Source organism: Gasterosteus aculeatus, chromosome 18, assembly GCF_964276395.1.
Source record: "Gasterosteus aculeatus chromosome 18, fGasAcu3.hap1.1, whole genome shotgun sequence".
In the NCBI taxonomy this organism is placed as follows: Eukaryota; Metazoa; Chordata; class Actinopteri; order Perciformes; family Gasterosteidae; genus Gasterosteus; species Gasterosteus aculeatus.
The window spans coordinates 8356629-8369504 of NC_135706.1; the positions used below are offsets into that span (position 1 = coordinate 8356629).

A 12876-nucleotide genomic window follows, 5' to 3' on the forward strand; every position below is an offset into this window, starting at 1 on the left:
TTAAAGTCTTCCCAACAGTAGAATTGTTTAGAGCAGTAGAAGTCCTAAAATCATAAGGTCAAAACATTAGGGGTCGAAGTTTAATTACATTGAACTTTTGCAACAGAGCAGAGGTTTTGCTTAATGTATTTTTACAGTTTGCCAAAGTCTGTCTGTGGGTTTGAAAGCTGCATAATTGTCTGAATACACTTTTTTTGCTCTGATCTCTCTTTAGCAATGTCGTCATCTTCCCACATCTCATCCATTCACTCGGTGAGTACAATTTTATTGTAACCAACAGGAACCATGGCCAAACACTACAGACTGGAATAATCCTAAATATCCCAAATTCAAATATTATCTGCAAATAATAATGTGATTATCTTGTGTCTCTCCCTGTTGGCTTTGGTCATGCCAATGTAAATATACACGAATAAAAAGATACATGAAAATACCATATAAATCAAATCAAACCTTTTCAACAAACCATATAAACAACTTCCTAAAGTTATGAAGACTTTACAAATACTAGACAAATATGTGTTAAACTACACTGTCCGAAGCCCGACTGAAAACGGACAACCAGGATGAACTGGATGCCAGAAACACTCAATACTCCAGCAAGAATAATTGATATATTTTTACAACAGAAACTCCCGAGAAGATACTAACAGTGTATGAAGATGCCGTAAGCCGCAAACTGATTCTGTGATGAGCTCAAAGCAACAATATCATGGATGGGGATAAGAAAACGCTGCGTTATTGTGCGTTTTTAGTTTCTTGCAGAGCTTTAACTTCATTGTGTTTTTTTTCTCTGTGTATTTGACATATTTTGCAAATATACTGTAACTTGAGACTTTTTCCAACTTACCACATTTTCTGACTTAAATAAAATAAATCTGCTGGAATATCTTTCTCCGATCTGCTGAGGATACTTTGGCAGTAAAGTAAGCAAACCTACTTGCGTCATTACTCTGTCTGTTGTGCGGTTTTATCCCCTGCGAGTGAGCTGGTAAATTAATAATAGCTTCATAGGTAAAAATGGGATGCAGTCATACAACGTGTACCCTTTGTGAATCATCACGACTGAAGTTTGTCCGGGTCTTTGCAGCAAAGTCGGTCACATTCTGGTAGAAATTATCCTTTGAAATTTCCTGTGAAGGAAAGTAGAATGATCTTTTAAAGAAGGGCCTCTTTGTCACTGCAGCCGACCGCTAATGGACTGTGTCTCTGTAAGCTGAGATCAGCAGTTAACCTTATGACTGTAAAGTGTGGCTGACTTCTCTATCTCCCACCATAACTCTAAGTGGAAACATGGAGGCGATGCACGGGCTGTCAAATGTGATAACGTACATCGTGTCAGTGCAGAGAAAATGAGCCTTTATGGAACACAAAAGCAAACGGGACATTAAAGATGGCTCGGAAGAAAAAGGAAAGAGATTATAAAAGGAAGAGGTTCATACATTTTCATCGCTTGTGCATCGCTTGTCAACAAAGTAGAGACGCTCTGATTACAACACAGAGGAAAGGGACTCAAGGAGACATTGCTTTACATAGTAAATGGTTGCTTGCTAAATAAATGCTGTTGTATAAGGAGAGAGAACCTAAAGTAACAAACAATTTGGGAAAAAAAGAACCCAAGCTCTCATTATTATTCTTTTATACATACGTTTATTAAAACACCATTGGCCTCCAACAAGTAAAGAGTGTACATAATAATGATGGTGGTAATAATAACCATAATAATGATAAACTGAATATATATCAGAAAAGTATTTTATTTTTGTGTGTTATAGTATTTCTGCTTTTTCTTTTTGTCAATTCTTCAGTGCGCCGTTCTCTGGACTCTCTGCATTATCTGACTTCAAGGCTTCAGCTAGTTTTAGAGGAATGTACAATACAGAAAACAATTCTATTTTTCTGACATCACTACATACTTTGTCACATTTCCTATTCAACCCTTCACATCCGTTCCAAAACGATTTGGAATAACCCAAACCTCCTTTGCTGAACACAAACAAATGCTCCATACGGCATCGCGTGGGTGCACGTAGAGAGACACAATAAAACACACACACACGCGCTCAGACGCCTGCAGCGGGAGGTACAGTGCTGAGCGCTGGTGCCAAACGCAGAAGGAGAAGCATTCGTCTGTCACCGACCTCGCCCCAGCACGTCACAGACCCGTGACGGACCCTTGTCACTCTCCATCAGAGCTCCGCCTCGAGTGGTTCGTCCTTTGGTGCTGGAATTCAAAGGAAATGCCACATATGCCACTGTTGAAAAAGAGACCCTTTTAAAAAAACAAAATAAAATACAAGATGTTCACCATGGAGGGGACTAACTGTCCGTTTTACACAACATAATGTCACCGGGCTTTGCACTGTGGAGATTGCCTCTAATAAAGACTGAACTTTTGAAACAATTAAAAACACAACGGCACGATAAAAACCTTTGACTTTGTTTCAAAGTCTGCGCGCTGCACTCAGAGTCAAGTGTAGGTTTACAGTATGTTCTGACAGGCAGGTGATGCTGAAAATCTCTTTTACGGTTTCACAGCAGTTTGTGTGGGCTCGACAAGTGCAGAATATCGTCCTGTCATGCAGCTGATTTCTCCATCCGCCTCCAGTTCTGCAGCTTTCATTAAAAAAAAAGCAGTCCCTTCCTAACGCCGCTCAGTCCACCGCTGGCGGTCATGTGTCGATGACGTCCTGCACCGGCGAGGGTTCGTGTGGCAAACTGGTGGCGTTGGGCAGCGGCTGCGTGTGGCTGTTCTGCTGCAGCTCTAGCGCCATGGCGTTCTGCGGGTGCGGGAACTCCTTCACCTGCCTCCGGTACTCCAGGAAGGTGGACGCCTTGGTGGCGATGGCCACCACGTTCTTCCCCACGAATATGGTGGAAACGCGGCTGTCCTGAAACAGCACCATGTTCACACCTCGTATGAGGATGGTCACCACGTTGATGGTGACCAGGCTCAGAACCGGGTACAGCATCATCTTCTGCGGCGACATGTGCTCCCCCTGCATGCTGATCTCACTGAGCGACACGCAGGGCAGGATGAGCAGCAGAATGTAGCAGTAGAAGAACATCAGGCCCTCGGCCCAGATGGGCAGGCCCGTCCGCTGGGGCTCCCACAGGTTGGCTTGGATATCCAGCAGGTCCAGCAGGTCCAGAGCCACCCAGAATAGACGACTCCTCATGTCTTCCTTCTTCCGGAAAGTTCTCACGTATTCCATACTGTCCAAAGCCACGAGCACCAAGTACAAGCCCGGCACACACACCGATAGCAACAACGTCAAAGCCTTCCTCGCCACCGTCTCTAAACTCTTCTTGTCTGCCTTGCAATTCTGGAAGACAAAGTAGAGCTTAATCTCCAGGACGAAGATGTACAGAAACCAAAGTATCATTGCGTAGCCTCGGCGGGCGGTGCGCACCTCGGCGCCCACCCACACCGCCACGTATCGCAGCACGATGAGGAAGCACACGTCCCCCACCAGCACTATGATGCACACGCCGATCTTCCTGGGACCTTGGTTCTGCTCCACCAGGTAGGCGTCCATGAAGGCCATGCTGGTCATGATGACGATGGTGGTCAGGCACACGTGGCGTTTGTCTGGGGGTGGCAACACCATGGCGAGGGCACCGTCTGCTTGCTCTACGTTTCAGTTCCCCGCTTTGAAGAGCAAAGAGAGTCCAGAAGGTAAACACTCTCCCCGTGTCCACTCCAAACCTCTACAGATGTATTGAAATATATTCGAGGTGGTCCGACGTCCCGGTGTGCAGAGGAGCAAATGTCTGACTTGTGTGTCTGATACCAGAGCGGCACTATAATCGCTGCGCTAACAGTCCGTGGAGGAGGACGGTTACTGCACAGTGCAAGCAGAGCAGCGCGTGAGTCAGTGGGGAGATGCTGGCTGCTGATTGCTCTCAGACCAAGGCAAAACAGGAAACTTCACCTCATTACTCAACGCACTTCCATTGATCCGCCTCTACCCCCCCCCGAGCAGCAGCTAGAACCACCGGCTCTACAGCAGCTGACACGCCATGACTGCCAGTCGTCCACGCAGAATACTCTTAGCGCTGGCTCGGTAATATATGCACGTGCGAAGGGAATCCGGAGCGCGGTGCAGCGGTGTGGAAATGTTTATGGACGGGTTTATTTCTGTGTGAGACGGCGGTTGTATGGGCGCGCGTGCTGCAGCTGGGCGTGCGCGAGGGATTCCTCTTCGAATGCTCCCGCAGACGGTGGTGCAGTGTGTGTGGCTCCGTGCAATCCTGCAGTGTGCGCGGGGGGAAACGGAGGAGAGGAGTCTGCAGTGGCCAGAGGCCCCCAGTCGCCATAAATCACACAGACAGTAGGTCAACGGCCCATGAGGCCTAGCGTCCGACGCCAGCTTCCCTGGGGGGAGGCTCTTACGTCGGTTTGAAGATCCATCCCGCCCTTCTCCTCTTGCCACGTGCCAGCCTCTCCACTGCCTAGAAGGAGACATGAAGAGGGGGGGGGGGGGCAGAGGAGAAGGAGAAAGAAACCGGTCAGCACTGCAGGGCCACATAACACAGTTTTCATTGCAAACGTGCAAACGAGTATTTCTTGTGATGTCATTACCTCTCTATTGTCTGTGAAGTGCCACGATGCATCTAAATAGCCAACGTGCTTTGATTGTTATTACGGTGAGTGTATTTTTGGGACCATAATACGCAGTTGATTCATTTGGGAGTTAAATGAAGTCCCATATTGTGGCTAACTAACTGCTCAGCACCGCTTGCATATTACTTGGCATTGCCTGTTTTTCTTAGGCAAGGGTAAATGGGGAAAAACGATGACAGGGAGCTCATCTCCTGCACGTTTGAGTCACTGTAGAGCACTATTTCTACACTGTGATTGCAATGTGTATACAGTAGACCATTTCCTGGGGTATTGTTAGGTCGTGTTTTTCATGCAGTCAGAAAATTATCACACAGTAAACAAAACATTTGAGCGGTCTAAAAACATGATACGATTACATTCCCCCCAATCAATTCAAGCTCTATTTACAGTTTATTTATATATTTTTTGGATTGTGTTTCAAGGTGCTTCTGTTTTGACCTGTTTAACATTCCAGCTGATGTGTGTGGAAGCATGTGGCGCGCGGGAGGGGGGCGACTCATCAACAGTGCAGTCGGACGTTTACGGCACTTTCAAAAAGAGAAACTGTGCAGATGTCGAGCGTTTAACCCGCCAGCGGGGGGCGGGAGGCGGGAGGGCCCACCGTGTGCGCCGGCCTCGACCATAAATTACGCAGCACGTCTAAGTTATTAGCAGAGATGGCAAACAAGGCTGGATAAAAAAAAAAGCGAGGGAAATGTATTAATCGAGCAGACCCGTCTCCCTCGGTTGAGCTTCAGGAGAAACCAGAATGTGTCTGTTGCTCTGCTCATTTCTGTCTGCTCCTCCTGTCACTGGATTCTTCAAGCAGAACACAAATAAATCACATTTGTGTTTCTTGCAGCCGAGGTACGTTTCAAATCACGATGCGTATCATTACACCCAACTTGTTTGGCCACGAAATGTGACCATGCAACTGCTGTCTCCAATGTGGATGTCATTTTTTGAATGTCTCCTGCACATGACGCGCACGTATGCGCGCTTACACAAGCAGCAGAAAAGAGGAAGAACCTCGTCCTCTCACCCTTCACTTGTCAGTCAGTCAGATACAAATGATCTATATATCTAATTATCTGCACAGGTTACACCAGACTGGTTGGTTTGTTACAAGTCATTCCAGTATTTCTCAATGTGACCTAAAGGACATGACAACTTCAGAGGCTTCAGTGTGTATGAACATAAAATATTGATCTGCAATGCGGTCTCCAGTGACTTATCATTGCTTTCCCATAAAGATATGTGATCCACAAGAGACAGAATGACAGGGAAGCCCCCTTTGCTATCAACTGCAAGTCAGTGATGTCAGTATGAACAGAGGACAGAGCTCGATGCTCTGGTCATTCACACATCAGCTCAGAAAAATCCTTTCTAACCTTTTAGTGATATTGATTGAATTTTTTTAAAACGCCAATCTAGAAAGAAATTACAAACGCTTCCCTCACCACGTTTACATCTTTAAAAATATGTATCCTTTCATCAAAGGCTTCTATTTCACTTAGATTTGGGCCGACTCAGCTCTTGGTATGAGAGTTTTAAGTATGTGATAAATAAACATGAGTTTGTTTTCTGCTGGGCCATTTGAAATCACCAAAGCAAAATAGGCTTCCGAGGCTTTTCAATGAGATCCAGTGATTGCGGAGAGATTATGTTTCATCTAAACCCCCCCAGCCCCCCACCCTTCCCTCCATGAGGGGCATGAACTGTAAGTACACCCAGAAAGAATATAAAGAAAGAACACCACAGAACTGGAATGGATGCATTTTACATGTTCGAGCTGACGACGTCACAGATCAAAGGCTCAGTGTAAGACGAACATGACATTAGTGTAATGTTTAAAGCCCATTATGTAGAACAGTGCCTAAGTAAGAGATTAGATTCATTGGATGGTGATTAATTGACTGATTAGCAGCATGCTGCGGATCATTAACATGCTATAAGGCTGATCCCACATATAAAGGATGTTACATCATCATTTAAATGAAACTAATTATAAAAAAGGAGACTTCCAGATTGTTTCCCTAATTAACGGATTACAGCCGGCGTGACAATATGGGAGTGCTAAATTGGATGGTTTGAACCTCCCAGGAGTTATGGCTACAGCTGCAAAACATAGATCCTACGATGTCATGAGCACGATTAAGTGAACCAAGGACCCGATGAACTGTGGCAGTTATAGACAATTACTAATCCTTTCTCTCATATTTAAAAGTGAAATCTGCTCTGTTCAGCATCTATAATGAATTGCCCGAGTTTGAATATTAGCACTGTAGGAATAGGAAGAAAAAAAAGAAATTCCCATTGATTTTAGATTTGACAGCTGCGACGGCGATCATTTCCCGTTAATTATGGTTCAAGGCCGCGTGGAGGGCTGTGAACTTGTCTTGGCAGTCGGGAGTCTATTACTGTAGCTGTGGTCAAGGTCATTATCTCTCTAAGCAGCCCAGAGTTTACTTGTCAGGCGGTTCTATTAACTGTTAGCCTCCCTCACTGGCTCGGGTCACGACACGGAGCAAAGGCCGGGGGGGCGGCGAGTGGCGTTCTGCTGCTTTGTACAGAAAAAGGTCCGTCGGGGTCACTGAACAAGAACAACGGGAAGAACAGTACTCTGAACACAGAACCATTCCGTGCTCCACAGTGTGAAAATGAAAGCTATGGGGCCGCGTGTTGTTAAAATAGAGCTTTTTCCAGGTTTCCTTTGAAGCCTTATCTTAATTACCTGTGTTGTTGCCATTGATGTTTGTCTTTTTTGACTCCCGACTCGGAGCTTAAGGACGGTAAAGCCTTACAAGCTTCGAGAAGCTTTTCTCTTAATACTGAGCTGCTCTGACACCTCGTACACCTCAACGCGAGCGCTTGTTTACAGCCCCGCACATCATTTCACCCGGCAACTGTGGCTGGCGTGCTCTTTTACCTGTAAGCTTCAAAGGGATTTGTATGCTTTCGGGAAGCCTCGCTGTCATGCATTAAATGCATCGCATTAACTCCCCGACTGTGCTTTCAAACCGCACACTTCTGCGCTCACTTCTGATGCCTGAACACCCCGAGGATGATCAAATGTTTGAGTCAATGTCAGCAACACTCGCCGCAGGACGCCGCCGGGTCTCCAGAGTGGCCCGTTTTGTTCGATATTTATGCCGGCTTGTCTTCATTAGGCGCAGTACGAGACCCATATGTCGTCTTGGCCGCGGGCCACCTTCATCATCCCAGCAGGTGCGCCGCGCCGTCCTTTGTGTTTGCAGTCGGCGCTCAGCTAGTTTTGGGGGAGGTGGCAGATTGCTTTGAATTGGCCCCGGCGCACAGAGTGCGGCTCTGCTCGGCTCGGGCTGAGCAGACGCTGTGTACGCGGCACACAGGAACACGGGGCGCACATGTGTGTGACAGCTCTGACACACACACACACACACACACACACGCTGTCTTGGCCTTTTAAGGGCTCAAGACAGGAGGGCCTATCTGAAGGTCACGTCTTCCCCGTCCTGGCCGCGTCCTCTACAGCCACACACCGATCTCGTACATCCTGTGCGCGTTGTAACGTTGCACAGTGTCCAAGGCCCAAATGGATGTTACTGTGTTTGAAGATGTCAGCTTAATCCCCGCCGGTTGCATCGACTAATGTGCTCAGCACAATTCCCTTAACATGTTTAAAGCCACTGCACTCAGCTGCCCTCGTAGAGCTCGGCCTCGTCTGTGATTCATTCTCCACAGCGCGTACCTTCTGCACGGAATGGATCGGCGCCGCGTGAGCAAATTCTGAGCACGTATGTCTATCTTTTTGGCAGCTTTAGTTCCTTTTCCACCTATTTTGAGCACCTCCATTAGTCAGACCAAAGTACACAGGGTGTGCGTTCCTTGCTGCTATTTTTTCCTTGTTCATCGTCGCACAGTACGCTTGTAATGAGGTTTGCACTGGGTCACAATACTAGGAAACTAAGAGGAGGGGTTGTGTTTTGTATCAGTGGTAAGCTCATTTTTATCACCCATTATGGTTGACTACGGCTGATCCTCACTCTACTTTGCCTTGTCACACTGTGTGTGTGTGTGTGTGTGTGTGTGTGTGTGTGTGTGTGTGTGTGTGTGTGTGTGAGAGATAAGCTCCGGTTGTTCATTTCAGCACACAACTGTAACCAACCCGATCTGCATTTGGGCTTTTAAATAGCCGTTGGGTGTTGAACCAACGCCGTCAGAATCCGACATGCTGCACAGGACAAAGGGTGAGAAGCTGCTGCGTGGAGGTGGGGGCTCCTACAACAGCCATTGTACAGGCTTGCATGTGGAAAGCGTTCCTCCAACTTTGCCCTCAGCAGCAGAGAGCCGGGGCCTTTCCAACATGATAGACGTGTCTTTTTTTCTCAAACGGCAATCAAAGTGTATTCTTCATTCACAAAGCCGAGGGAGAGGATCAAAGGCACAGAGCCGGCAGTGAGTCATCCTCAAAGTGAAGAGCGGCCCTCTGACATCCCACCCGGCGGTGAGTCTCTGACACGAGGGGGGGGCAAGGACGACTAGCGGCCCAACTTCTACCCAAGAGACGAGGCACTCCTGCTGTTCAGGAAACTCAAGCTTTTCTGTCACCTTTTACAATCTGGAAGCTCTGTTTACTCTTTTAAACTTTTAGCCTTAATGGCAGAAATATTTTAAGATGATGCCGCTTTTGTCCAGCGGAGGTTCCCGCAGACAACTGTGGTGCGTGATACTGCAAATTGAAGTGTTTTTTTTTATCAATGGGCCATTGGCTCAGTTCCCATTGTGCTACCCCATTCTGCAATAGTGTGTTTTAACAGGCATTTCATTAATTAAAATGAAAATGGTCCAGATTGTCATTTTATAAGTGGTATTCTTTTCCATCTTTCACCCAGCGAGCAGTCTGGAATAGGCTGATATCAGAAGTGTCTGGTTGATACATTGAGTTTCTGCTCCGTGCAGACAGTCCTGACACCACCTGGGAGCCTCTTACCGCTCTTCCAGTATCTTCTGGAACAAATTTTCAGGAAATAAGTTATTTTTTCTCTGCATTGGTAGTTTGGATTATAGATTTTTAAAGCTATTTAGCTTGACAGAATAGGACATTATAGAGCGTATATAACGAATGTACCATTTCCCACATTAAACATTAAAATTGATGCACTACATATAATACTGATATCAATCTGTGTGCAAACACGAAGGAGTACTGTGAAGTTCTATTTTTAACTGAGGTATAAAAGATGTAGTTTTAAATGTTTTTATTTACAGAACTTTGCATAAATTGTCTTTTGTGTTTGTGTTTTTATGAATTCTGTTATAAATGAGCAGACAAATCAGCAGTTTGCTGATTTCCCTGTGTTTTGAATTAGAGAGATCTTTTTTACATTTTGTGCAGTCACTTGAGCCATTGATCATATCAAATATTGATCATATCGTTGAAGGTAAAGAATATATATAGAAGATATTCTGCCAATAGTACTTGTCTTTTAAGTTGAATAATTTTCAAGTAAATGCCTGTAAAGATCCATTTTGTCATTGTGTAAGAGACAGAAGTATAGCAGTTAAAAATGGGGAAACTACCATTACTGCTGTCATTTTAAACCTCATCTCATAATAATAAGCAGGGAGATCCCACTCAGTTCAAGGATCATAGCAGGTTACAACAGTGATCTCTGATGATTCAGTTGACCTATAAAACACACTTTAATATCCAAAAGTGCTTTGGCCTCTAATGCTCCTGTCAGCTCTGATCAACGGAACCTAACTTCATCCCCAGAAAATAACCCGTCAGTTTCTCTCTCTTCTATCAACAATCCCAGATTGCAGTCGGTGAAGCCGGATCCTCAATGAATCCCAGCAGCTTCGTTCTTGGCTTTTAATTTTGCAACTTGAACTCGAGTAATAACAATTAGGAATTGGCTGAGTGATTAAGTCTATAGCTTCTTTTCAATCCCTTTGCTCAAACATACAGACAAATATCTCCGGCACGGTATTGAAGCTGCACTATGGAAACACACAACATTACATTACACACACCTCTTTAGCGTTTAACAAACACGTATGCGCATATTCATTTCTCTAATGATAATTTGGATAATTTGCGATCGCCCAGGGACCGATTGGGGGGACAGACTTTTATCCAACGGTATTACAGCGAGATCCATTTGATCTTGGTGTCAATAACTCCCTCCACCACCCTCCCTCCCCCTGGCTGAGTCCCCCTTTCTCCTCTCCTAAGCCGTCCTCTTTTGCCATCCCTTGCAATTCCTCCTCCCGTGTTCACTCTTGCTATTTCTAATCTGGCCACCTTAAGGGAGGAGGCATCCATGCCTCATTCCAGTCACGCTTCCTTTCTGTTTGCTTTCCATCCCACTTGAGGGTAAAATGACTTCAAAACCTCACCGCTACTTCCAGTGTTATCATTTCTGTATTGCGTTAATGCAATACAGAAATGCACAAAAGAATCCTCTAGTTATATAAGATGGTTTCCGGCCTAACCAATAAAGCACACATTGTCTTCCAGGAAACACCCACCCGCTCTGCCGCTCCCGCCAGTTTGCGGAAAGCACGTGTGCACCGGAAGGTAATGGCGCGAGACACGTCGCCTTTATGACCGTCCTCGGATGGGAAGAGTAACCAGAGAAAAACCGGAAGGACGTGAGATGAATGGAAAGGAAAGGAAAGGAAAGGGCTGCTGTTCAAAGTGATTGAATGAAAGGCAGCAGAGCTGCAATGCAGGGGCAGTTGAAGTGCTACTAATGAGCTGGGAGTTAAAATGGATAGCTTTGCAGAGGTAATAGATTCAGGTATTACCACTCACAGAATCAGGGATGGCAGTGAGAACCAGGAGGAAAAATGAGCGCGAGAGGTCCTCCCCCTCCTCCTGGGTGGGTCTCAAACCGAGGCCTTCGGAAAGGACTCGTCCTAAATTATAAACGCTCTGTACCAGCGCGACACTGTGACGAGGATTTATTCTGTTCATGTGCTTCCTTTAACATCTGTAGAGAAAAACATAGTGTTTGACAAAAAGGGAAAACGTTAACTGCGTCTCAAAGGCACGGAAGGCGACAACTGCTTTGTGTGATAATGAAATGGAAAACGATTTTACTCTCAGGATTAAGCAATTGTTTACCAAAAGACTTGCCGAGGAGCGTCACATGTCTTTTCAACTGCTTCCACTGAGATGTGTTTGAGTTCAGATGCGTCTCTGAAAGTGAAATTCATGCAATGTTATATTTACTCAGTGGAATCAAAACCCAAATAATCGTATAACTGGGTTTCATCTTTTTAAATGTTCTTAACTGGAAATGGCTCCTATTCTGCATACGACCAGTCCGGTCCCTCAGGCCTCATTATGAGTGGTGTCTTCTAAGGTTTCGCGAGCGATTACGGGCCGCGTCATTGTGAACACACTTCGGCGGATGCTTGTGGATCTGCTCGGCAGTGCGCCGGTTTTGATGTGTAATTCATGTTGAAGGTGAGGAAGTAGCAGGCTGCCCTCAAACATGCCGTTGCTGCAGTGCAGTGCAACTCCCAAAATGCTTCACAGTTCACACTGGTGCAGCGCCTGCCACTGTAAAGATCACATGAATGGATGATGGTTACCATGCATTTTACTTTACCTCCTTCCTATGGCTCCTACTAAAAGCTTTGTTTGTGCTTCAAAGGCCTGAGACTTTGTACTGCAACGCGCTGCGATATTCTGAGACGCCGGAGGGCGTATAAACAAAATGGATTGTGATGTAAGACAACAAGTGTGACATCTAAACATGCTCATAGAGCAGCGGCATTCAATTAAAATGCAACGAGGTCCATTTGGTGGGAACTTCCTCATGCAAAGGTCCGGAACATCAAAATAATCTCTAATTTACGCTTTCATTTTGTGCCATATTACGTATATTGGAGTAGTCTAGCAGTTCAATTGACTAACATCACAATCATTTCAATAAAAAAGGAAAAAGTATTGTTCTCATTTTCTAAAAGGAAAGAAATTAATATCGGTGGTAAAGAAACCACTTGTTTTCAGCATAGTCAGGTATGAATGCGTTATTTTCTGTGGCCTTATCCCGGATATGACTGGTCAGGTTTGCTCTAGAGTTGATAAGTTGAGTTGATAATAATAATGTTTTTGAATAGAGTTTTTAACAATCATCACGGTCAGTGAACCCAAGTGACACACTTTCTTTGAAAGGTCCGTGGGAAGAAGGAACACTTCAAAAGGTAAAAGGGTCGGGTCTCACTGACCACATGTTACAGATTCGGCTGGAAAAATATAAGCTCACGTAAAG

At 45.4% G+C, this 12876-nt stretch overlaps 1 protein-coding gene across 1 annotated transcript in view; it reads right to left on the minus strand.

The window, feature by feature from the left end:
• Positions 1 to 1784: 1784 nt before the first annotated feature.
• Positions 1785 to 12876, minus strand: part of tmem121ab (transmembrane protein 121Ab) — a 28416-nt gene continuing 17324 nt past the window's right edge. Inside the window, exon 2 of the mRNA XM_040160477.2 lies at positions 1785 to 4455. Within this exon, the coding sequence (XP_040016411.1) occupies positions 2673 to 3611 (939 nt within the window). The 5' untranslated portion in view covers positions 3612 to 4455 and the 3' untranslated portion in view covers positions 1785 to 2672. The remainder of the gene's footprint in view (positions 4456 to 12876) is intronic.